This window comes from Macrosteles quadrilineatus, unplaced genomic scaffold (genome assembly GCF_028750875.1).
Source record: "Macrosteles quadrilineatus isolate MER2022 unplaced genomic scaffold, UCM_ALF_1.0 Scaffold_8__2_contigs__length_117827958, whole genome shotgun sequence".
Classification (NCBI taxonomy): Eukaryota; Metazoa; Arthropoda; class Insecta; order Hemiptera; family Cicadellidae; genus Macrosteles; species Macrosteles quadrilineatus.
The window spans coordinates 50,417,162-50,429,008 of NW_026542601.1; the positions used below are offsets into that span (position 1 = coordinate 50,417,162).

At 34.9% G+C, this 11,847-nt stretch overlaps 1 protein-coding gene across 1 annotated transcript; it reads left to right on the forward strand.

Moving 5' to 3' along the window:
* Positions 1–8,524: 8,524 nt before the first annotated feature.
* LOC129000376 (uncharacterized) lies at positions 8,525–11,215 on the forward strand. The gene is made up of 2 exons (XM_054427340.1): positions 8,525–8,750; positions 9,723–11,215. The coding sequence occupies exons 1-2, from the start codon at positions 8,525–8,527 to the stop codon at positions 11,213–11,215; spliced, it is 1,719 nt and encodes a 572-aa protein (XP_054283315.1).
* The last annotated feature ends 632 nt before the right edge of the window (positions 11,216–11,847 follow it).

An 11,847-nucleotide genomic window follows, 5' to 3' on the forward strand; every position in this document is an offset into this window, starting at 1 on the left:
GTCTAAAAATAAGGAAATCATGGCGCTTTATGGTTTTGTAATTCTAAAAAAACTGTTGATTCTACTTAATTAGAAACAGAACTATATTTTAAGCCAATATTAGATAAATAAAAATCAACACGTTACAATTGGCACTCTCACAGTACCTTCTTGAAAGGCTCCCTTCGGGAGAAGGTCTCCAGCTTCACTTTCCAAGAGTTAGGCTTGAGCTTGGAAGGAAAAGCATTTCGTACTTCAAAAAAAGCTGTACAACAACCTCCCTCTGGCCTCAAAAAATATGCCATGCAATCTTTTAGAGCCAAAATTAAGGAATTTTACACTCATGACTTAAGTCGGAACCACGTAAGTTTGCAGTTGAACCTAGTGATCGGTTTGTTTCTTATTTTGATGGTAATCAAATGCTGTATTGCTTTCAGATATTGACTCAAAATTGGATTTTCCGCTTGAATATTTCTTTACTCTATACGTTACAAAGCTCTTCCTGAAGAATTACTAACCTTTATAAAAGAGTAAAATAAATTTAAAAAAATCAGGAAACTAACTTGTTTTATGCTTTTAGTAAAATAACAGTTTACTTGACATTGCATATCGCTGTGAGTATTACAGTAGTATTACAGTAGCAATACAAATAAAGTATTGCCAGTTCATGTGTATAGATTTCACCGAAATTCAAAAGAAGATTTGAGTATGAACCTAGGTATTATTTCAAAACAAGACCAATATTAATACACTTTATTAACTTTGACTCTTCCCTCTCAGTCTATTGCTAGAACATTAATCTTAAAACACCACCTAGATTATATTTTATCGTCTTGGATGATTTTGAAAGAATTCACAATGGTACATTACCTTATTCGCATATTTCTATAAACTTGAAAATTCAACTTACTCTCCAAGTCCTCCCCACTGGTTTTAAACTTAGTCTAGATGATAAGCTTTTTTTATTTAAGATCACCGTTACTCTGTATTACCTCTTATGTTTTATGGCCTAATAATTATAAGACTTACTGTCTTGAAGCAAGTTGTGTACTCAGTGTACAGCTGTTTCGGCTTAATCAAGCCATCTTCAGCACTTTCTTAGAGGTTAAATCATAATAAATAAGCGAACAATCTGGTTCTTGTCGTCTTTTTACATTTATTAAGCCGAAACAGCTGCACACTGAGTACAAAACTGGGTTGCTTCAAGACGGTAGGTCTTATAATTATTACATTTAAAAAGCAAATCCTGGTCAGCCAAACACAAAGTGTTATGGTATGTTATTTTTTATGTATAAAACGATTCAATTCACTAAATGATCAATTGGTAACTATATCATTAATGTATACGATACAGGTACACATTTGTACATATTATAGGCAACATTGGTTGTGTATAATGCCATGATTCGGAGAGAATCTCTGAGATCTTCTTGAGTGTTTAAAATAAATGCCCCCGTAAAGAGCTAACAAAAAGATGAAATGTGGTTTTTAGGTTAATCTATTGCAATTTGACTTCAATTATACTTCAACACCTTTAACTGTAGATTGTGTAAATTTTAGTGACCAGCGGAATGTGGATGCTGAACCCTTCTTCAACCAGCATCGCTTTTCATTTTGTATATTTATCCCAACAATGTATTATAATTTGATTAGTTATTGATACCACAAGCATCTAGTAGTATAAAATAGTGTTGCTGGAACCATTTACATAATCGAAAGCCATCCTAATTGACTAATTGACATGTCCCATCATTTCTTTCGCAAGGCACTTAAAATGATAATTTGTATAATTGCGAACTAAAAGGTAAAGTTAACAATAAAAATGAGTTTCCTGAACAGAAAATATGCTTAGTGTCATGGAAAAGACTCAATTAATTTGATTCTAATATGCAATATAATTAATATAAAGTAATTAAAATGAAAATTTTCTTAAAATACGCCACATAAAAACGTGTAAGATATAACTAACGTATCTGAGATTATTTCAGTTAGCATAAATTGTGTTATTGAAATGTTTAATATATTATTATATATATATATTTAGCTTCAATTGAAAATGCAAGCAGAAGAGAAAGTCAAATAAACGTTGCAGTCAAGGGCGTTCAATATAACAGCTTTGCAAATACCAAGGCGTTTCACAGCTTCAAACAATAATATTTACATTTTGTCTCAAAAATCTCCCTTATAATACTGATGAATAATATTTGTGTTTCACAGGCATTTCATTTGTATTACAGAGAGCACAAAAAAATAAATTAGGTAGATGTACACTAGTAATCTTACCTTTTTTGTCATTGGGCAAACAATTTTAATGTACTTATAGTATTGACTGAAAATGATAGTACGTGCTCGGTTTAACTGTCTAGCTATCCCAGGGGTGACGGTGCACTCTTTTAAATCCGACCCAGATGTTAATAATTGTGATATTAATTAATAACGATCAATGGGCTAACTGTGACAGTTAGACTACGAAATATGGTTGGACATTGTCCTTATACAAACTATTTGGTTTTCACTCACAATGTAACAATGTATAATTAATTAATTGTTTTAAAACATATAATAATACAGAATCCAAAAGGCAATTAGGTTCTCGTACTTTAAATAGGTTTCCCAAACATATTCTACTAGTATAATGGTAGCCACTTGGTGTTACTTATTTTAATTGAGTTTCTTTGACCTTAAATTAAGAGGTCAAAGTAACTCAAATTGTTTTATAATTTTTTATGAGGTAAAAACTGTTTTTGGAGTAAGGCCTTATAGTATTAGTAATTTATTTTATACCCGCTACACTTTTTTAATTTATAAAGTTTGTAACCCAAGTTAATATACTAATCTAATCTCATGTTTCAGTTTATCAACACGTCTGAACCAGATAGGTGAAATTAATATGAGAATCCATTAGTGGAGTGAGTTCTACAGTATGATGAAGAGAGTATTACTACAGATGCAGTATCACATTCTGACAATAATCCGTTACTTCTCAGACAAGGTAACTTGCTAATAAAATTTGTTAATCATATTTATTTATAAAGTAAATTTAAGCTTTTCATCACTAACACAAATGAAGAAAACTACTATTAAGGGGAAAACCGTATTTTTAATTGGACTTTTACTCTTTACACCATATTTGAAAGTTGCAAATACCAACTTAAATCGTTTATTTTTGTCCTAAATATAAACAATAGAATAATATTTGGTATAAAGTGAATGTAAGATTTGAAGCTGCGAGAAGTTCAAGTCCGTTTTGTTTCGATGGTTTCCAATCGATATATCGATCTATTGATTTGTTTAACCTATATTTCTATACTTCCAAACTTTTTATACTTACTCGTTACTCAGATTTATAACTTACACACAGGTTTTAACATCAACAAAGCGTCTTATCATAAGTCTATATTTCATGGACTTTGTTGTATTTAAATTTCTTTACGTGGGCTCATTGTAATGTAATATCCAAAGATAAGTGACTTTCTATTGCGACTTTTATTATTATATGGTGACTGGTGACTGCTAATAAGAGGAAATGTCAAAGGAAATATTGGGGACACTTTCAAAAAGAAACTGCAACCTTAATACAGCTTTTTGATAATTGATAAATATATATGATTCACCAGAAAGCAGGAACATTCTTACTTCGATCCAAGCAATTTTGATTCATGCTCTTGCCACATCGACCAACGTATTTAATCATCCTGTACTTATTTACCAATTGATTAACATCTGGCATAGTTTTGCCTTGGCCGTATCGATCACATAAAGCTGTGCATGTATTTTGCGGATGGAATGGGCCATAATTGTAGTGAATTTGACCACAAATATTGAACATTTGCTTAACCACATCCATAACCTAGTCCGGCTTGGTTGGCAACACATTTTGCAAATGAGATGAGATGTGATGGCACTGTATTTCCGAATGTTTTGTATGTAGTGAGGTTTAAATGCATTGTTCTACCTAGCCATATTATATTATATAGATATCATATTATATGTAACATTTAAAGTAAACACCCTTTTCCCCTTTTTTGATACCTGAACTGCCATTAATTCACCTACTGCACCGATCCATAGATTAAACCTACTCCGTGCTTAGTATATTCCAAAACTTGAAACCCAGCTCAAATCCTCAATGTACTCATCTACAAATGATTATTGAAAGTAGGCCAAAAAAGGCAAGTGCAAACCCCTACAATAAATATAAGCCAACCCGACAAGGAATAGTTATCTGTTCCTTTGAAATTGATAAGTCCAACTGATTTTATAGTAAAAAAATTTTGTAAGTGCATTAAATGATCAATTTTTTTAGAAAAACTTTAAAACATATCATAAATTCATCAATTTGTTAAACCTATAAAAAATCTTGCCATGCAGTGAAGAATTAATTTTAAAATCGTAAATAATAATGTAAACATTTAATTTTGACAGTTTCAATAAATGCTCATTACACTTGACCTTTGAAATACAATTTTAAAATCAACAGCTGGTTCATTAAAAGTAGTGTAAAATCTAACATATGTTCATAATGTAAAAAAATCTGCTGAGGGGACTTTAAAGGCCTCTGGTGCAAAGTCCCAAGGGATTTTACCTAGTTTATCTTTTGATGACTCATCTACAGACCAAGACATTTCTTTAGAGACCCCTTATCAAGTTTCTACGCCCAGCCGTTCTCTGAAATTATCTGTGACAAAACCCAGTTTCCCCCTATAAGAATAACATGGGATGGGAATTTAAAGGCCACTGGGGTGGAGCCCCAAGGGAATTTACCGCATTTCTCTTATGGTGGCTTATCTACAGACCAAGCCCTTTCTTTAGATACCCCTACCGAGTTTCTACGCCCAGCCGTTCTCTCAAATTAGCTGTCACAAAGAAAACCATTTTCAAATTAATATAAAGAATACAAATAAAATTGAACTAACCGTACACTTTGTAGTTGTTTGTTCTCAAAAAAAGTATTTAACTAGTGCTTGTTTATTTATGATATTTTGTCATACACTTTTAGAGTAACCAACCACTAGCCAACACTAGCCAACCAACCAGATTTAACAAATCTGCGTATCAAGTGATGTGAATGTGAAAATATACAGATTTTAGTTGAAAATACTTTACTTGTAAAAACAATATGCTATCGTAAATGAAATAAAAATAAATATCTGACAAAATTTTTAAGTGATGACTAACAAATAAATTGAGACATAATTTATATTATGAATATAAAAATATTTACAATACTTACGAACAAAAATTTAAGTAGTTGATTTCAGACTTTTTCTTGAGCCATTGTCTTGGTTTCTTATATCATTGAGTATTGACCTTAGTTGAACTTTGTTTGATCTTCGTTAGAGTTTAACATTGTAATGTAGCTGAGGCATTTACGTCATGTTTTGGCCATCAATAATCGGGTACAACGCAGCTCAATTTGCTCTACACAATTCTGAGTAAAATTAATCTGGGATGGGAATTACACCACAATTGCCTACTAGCTTATGTTACACTATAACTAAACTAGTATTATATAACATTATTTGTTTAAGTCGAAATATATTTTACCCAAGTATTAGGTGACTATCAATATCCACATGACTAAGTCATTAAGCAAGAATATGTTTCCCAGCGAGTCTATCTCTGTTTCAGACGACTCCATCCACACAATTAATAATTTAAAAAAAATCTCTAGTATGAGCTAGTCTTCAAATGCCTATTTTGAATGTGTTTGGATATGTATTAATATTCCCGTATTAAGGTGGAACATTATGCTGGCCTTACAATTATGATAGATTATTCAGCACAAAGCTTACATTAATATATCAAGCTTTTAATTGTACATTAATATGTTATTGATACTGATATTATTGGACCTGTTCAAATGTATCTATTGTTATATTTCAGCATTAGTTAATTGTAAATTATTTTACCCAACCAGCCATGTTAAGCTTCCCTGTCCCAAGCGTGATGTAAAAAACTTCTTTACTTCACGAGTGAAGTAAAGTTTAAAAACTCACTAGTGAAGTAATGAAACCTATTTAATTAACATTGAGTGCTCAACTTAAAAACATATACCTCTATGGAGCCAATGACGTTCAACGCTATTGTCGGGTCAGGTAAAATCTTGTGCGTTACACGTTACGCAAGAGTGTGTTTACATCATTTAGGTGAATTATGCAACTGTAGACATGCCCTTACTACACTTGCAAGAAAATAGCTATTTCGTCATACTGCAGCAAAAACAGCCATTTTTAATGCATACGTTGCGGGTCGAAAACAGCATTTTTCTTCTCTAGAGAGTAAAAATCAGCTGCTGTAAGCTTTGATTGTGGCAATCGTATCGATCAAAATTATTTATCGATTTATTTGTTAGGTAAGGTTTTAGCCGATTGTTGTCGATTGCTCGATGGTTATGTAACACAATCGTAATAGACGATATGATTGAATCGCTTAATAAACAGCTTCTTATTTGCATTAGCTCATTTGAAAACAAGCTGGAAGTCGTTTTGAGAGGTTATCTTTAGACGAATTATTTTTATTATTTTTTTATTTATTTATTAAGCTTTTAAACTACTTAAAGTTAAAGAAACAGACAACGTAACGTTCATGTTTCATGACTAAGTAGAAACACCTCTAAGAAGAGTGAGTCTTGCCTTGATGAAATTGGAAGTTAATGAGGCGTGTGTCAGATCTGGCTGATTAACACATTCCTCTACGTTAAAGACTCCCTTCGTCAAATCACTACATTTGGTATATTCGTGGCCCTGGGGTTATTAAAGAGCAAGACTTAGGTTGCTTCAATTACTTAACGAGATTAAAATGGTCAAACTGTATTAACTATTAATATAACTAGTTTTTAGTGATTTATAGTAGTTTACGAAACGATTGCGTAAAGATACACTCGTACAAGTTTCCCATCCTCGCCCAAGGCTAGTACCTTAAATTTTCTACTCTTGTCGTCAACACTATTTATGCGAGCTACATACACTAGATTATCTACGGCAGTGTTTTAATAACTAAAATTCACTACTAATAACTTCTAAGAGAGGTTATGTTTTCGTTTATAACCTCTCATTGTCACTGACAGTGATGCAACGAAATACTGTACTGAGTTGTAATTGGTACTGAGTGGTGGACCAAGAATTGCACCACTCAACAATTTAACTGGCCTGTACAGCTGATTAGTTGAAGTTCAAATCAGTACAGTTTTACTTCTTCTCTCTCAATCCTTGAACCTCATTGGTCCGTTACCCGTGTTGTTATGAGTAATGTGTTTGTATGAGTAATACAATGCTGTTATGAAAGTGAACAATGCTGTTATGTGAATTTTTTTAATTCTAAGAACTGAACTGAAACAACTACTTTGAAACACGGTCGTAAGTAAAAGATGTTTATGACTTTCATCTTAGCTTTTTAACCAATTTACAAAATAATAAATATCAAAGCACGTTATATTTGAGAATACAGTTACTTACTGGTAAAGTCAATAATCTAACTGTATAATTACTACTTCGATTTTATCTATGTTGCTCCGATACCTCGTGGATATTTGGTAGTTATTTAATTTCCTTAAGTTGTATCCTGTTTTACGACTACTGATACAATTCTAAATTCGACTTAGACTTAGTGAACACAATTAACCAACTCGACTTTGACCCTTGTAAGAACACCGACAAAACCGACATTGTTGCCAGTCAATAAAGGCCATCAGAGGTGGTCAAACCAAACCTACTTAGACAGAGCTTCAATGCTTATTGTCCGACCTGTCTTTGTCTATAGTTTCAGTGACCCATTTAAACTTTCACAACCTGTTCAAGATTTTTCCCCTTGATCTGCATTTAACATATGTGTATATTTTTTTATCATATGTTATTATTTAATCCTGTTTACTTTTTTAATACATTGTTTTTATTGCTCAAGTCAACATGGTTTCTTTTTTATAATTATAATTTCACCATTTCCCAATCCAACATTTGGTCCTTCGAGCCGGATGAAAACCTGGTAACTATATTCATTCCTTGTTAACATTACCCCATTTATAATCTAAATGTTCTACTCAGTTCCCTTACAGTCCACTATTAATTTATTGTTTTTTATGTTTACCCGATTATAATCTTTTTGGACTCAGATCACGATATGAAATGAACTCTTTACTTACTTTAATACTATATTTTTGGTGCCAATCAATCAAACAAGCTCAAGTTTATTAATTTTTTGTGCACTTAATAGACTATACATGCCTCCTTTTAGTTAATGACTTTATTGAATCTTTGATGCACAATTCATCGTTTTGACTTCAAACTAAGATTTTATGTTTACTCAAAATCTTAGTATTCATACTGTTGATGAATACTATACCTCAAAGGAACAACTCACCCCTATTAAAATTAACCAACTTAATGCTCATTTAAATGAAATTCGTAAAAGAAAAGAAGAATTCGACAACAATGTGCAACGTGTTTTAATCTTAGAAGAGGATCCTATCTCTGACGAGACATTGTCTCAAGACCTGGATGAAATTTAAAGTTTATTTTCTCATATCGAGGCTACTATTGAGATCTTAATGTCCCATCCTGAACCAGCAAATTCTGCTATCTTAAGTGACTCTTCTTCCGATACTCTTCACCAACTCGCTGACGACGAAGGTGACTACTTTCCCGAGGCAGCGCAAGTACTTAGAACGCAAACCTACGTTGACGATATCATCACTGGTGCGGATACTAAGGAAACGGCCTTGAATCTTCAAGATCAATTGGTCAACCTGTTACGAAAAGGAGGATTTGAAGTACGTAAATAGGTCTCCAACTCTGATCGTCTTCTACAAGCTTTCCCCAAGGAGCATCTTGAGACTCCCGTCTTTCTCCAAGATTCTGAACAGCCACACTTCACAATACTTGGCCTACATTGGTCTCCCCACTCTGACTGCTTCACTTACAACCTTAACTTCCCTATGGACCCTCATCCATCAAAACGTTCGATCTTGAGCATCATAGCAAAAATCTACGATCCTTGTGGATTTCTCGCTCCCTGCATCATGCAAGCAAAATGTTTTATGCAGTTACTATGGACCACAGGCTTATCCTGGGATGATCCCCTGCCCACTAACCTCGCCAAAAAATGGCATTCATTCCTAATTGATACTCAATATTTATCTCAAATTTCTATTCCTCGAGCGTTACAGTTTTCCCTGTCATGCACCGTAGAATTACATGGCTTCGCAGATGCGTCAGAGAGTGGCTACGCTGCTGTCGTATATTTCCGCTGTCAGATGTCTAATGGTGACACCATCATTCACCCAATAATCTCAAAGACTCGTGTCTCTCCTCTCAAAAGAGTAACTCTTCCTCGCCTTGAGCTTTGTGCTGCTCATCTTCTCGCGCAATTAGTAGCACATTGTCATTCTCTCTTCTCAGATAAAATTGCCATCAAAAATATCTATCTATGGAGTGACTCCTCGATAGTCTTGACATGGTTACGGATTCCACCCTACAAACTCAAGACATATGTAGCCAACAGGGTTTCTCAAACTCAAGAACTTGTTCCCATCGACTCTTGGCGACACATATCAAGTACTGATAACCCTGCAGACTGTGCGTCAAGAGGAATTTCTGCTTCCCTACTTGTCATTCATCCACTCTGGTGGACAGGCCCTCCTTGGCTTAAGCTCCCCACTTGTCATTGGCCTACCTCGCACTTCATTCCTGAGGACCTTTCTTCGTCAGAAGAAATCAAGAAGACACCTTAAGTTGTTCTTACATCAGCTCCTCAAAAGGAGTGGGAACTTCTTTCTGCCTACTCATCGTGGAACAAACTCCAACGCATTGTCGCTCTTCTTAACCGCTTCATTCACAATTGTCGTCATCAAAATGACCGTCTCAGTGGTCCTCTTTCATCGTCTGAAATCTCCAAAGCTTGTCTCAAGATCTTTCATCATGTTCAACAAGCCACCTTTGCAGAAGAAATTTCATCTCTCCAAAATAAGCATGACTGCTCCACCCGACTTCAACGATTGAAACCATTTCTGGACTCTGATGGAATTTTGCGTGTTGGTGGTCGCCTCAACAACTCATCACTACCTTCTGATGTTCGACATCCATTGCTGCTGCCTAGGAAGCATCATGTTGTTGACCTGCTAATAGACCATTTTCATATCACACATCTCCACTCTGGACCTCAACTTACTCAAGCCGTGATCGCTCAATCCGTCTGGATTCTTTGTGCACGTAGCGTTATTCGCTCACGTATATTCAAGTGCGTTACGTGTTTCAGAAATAAACCACGCAACAACACCCCGCTGATGGGTGATCTGCCCTCCTCTAGAATCACTCCTGCTCGGCCATTTCTCTCTACAGGAATTGACTACTGCGGCCCATTCACAATTAAGAACTTAAATCTCCGATCTGTAAAACACGTAAAAGTGTATCTGTGCATCTTCATTTGCATGGTGACCAAGGCTGTCCACCTCGAAGTAGTGACAGATCTCACCACCGATGGATTCTTAGCAGCTCTAACGCGCTTTGTTTCCCGCTGTGGACTTTGTGCGGACATTTATTGTGATTGTGGCACGAATTTCGTCGGTGCTGACGCAGTTCTTCGTAAACTGGTTAAACCTCAGCTCACAACTCCTCAAGCACAAGACACTATTCAACGTTACACTGCTACTCGTGGAATCAAGTTCCATTTCAATTCTCCTGCTGCTCCTCATCAAGGCGGACTATGGGAAAGCGCAGTGAAGAGCGCCAAACATCATCTACGACGTGTAATGGGTGACACAGTTCTCATTCTTTCAGAATTCATTACACTCACCACTCAAGTTGAGGCCATGCTTAATTCCAGGCCACTAACTCCGCTCTCAAGTGACCCAGCTGACCTTTTAACTTTAACTCCTGGTCACATCCTCATTGGAACATCACTGGCATCCGTTCCAGAGCCTCACGTCATGGATGTGCCAACAAATCGCCTTAAACATTGGCAATTAGTACAGGCTTTCCATCAACGACTTTGGAAACGATGGAGCTTGGAATACATTCATACGTTGCAACAACGCTCAAAATGGTGTAAAAATTCTCAAAACCTGAAGATAGGAGATCTAGTTCTGGTGCACGATTCTTCTCCACCACTCAATTGGCCACTTGCCCGTATAACGGGCATCCATCCTGGAAAGGATGGGATCGTCCGTGTTGTGGACCTCAAGACGTCTTCAGGAAACCTGACCCGTCCAGCAATAAAAGTATTTCCTTTGCCACTTGACTAGAAGATTCTTTGTTAAAGCCCTTTGTGGCTTTAAGGCGGGCAGTATGTTCAAGATTTTTCCCCTTGATCTGCATTTAACATATGTGTATATTTTTTTATCATATGTTATTATTTAATCCTGTTTACTTTTTTAATACATTGTTTTTATTGCTCAAGTCAACATGGTTTCTTTTTTATAATTATAATTTCACCATTTCCCAATCCAACACAACCCTTCTGTATAGGTTATCCAGTTAGATATTAACAGTAATTACAAATATTTATGACTTCTATAACTTTCATATAGATAGCTATGTCAAAATATGCTGAAAAGAGTAAAAAAAATGCTTGATATACAACTATCTAAATAAGTTCAGTAATAGAGTCTTAAAACTTGTAATACCATTTTCTAGGGAAAAAGTTTGTACATGTAAAAGTACACTCAGTATATCGTTTATTTGTATTTCGGTGTGCTTTAAAAAAAAATAAACAAGATGGACGCGCATCATGAAAACGATAAACATATTTTTAACTACATGTAAAATGGTTATGCTACAAAAACTTTATTTAGATAGACAGGATGAATCACACACTACCGTAACTAAATTAAATCAGTTTTACTGTAAAAGAAAGACGGTTCAGGAGGTTCCGTTC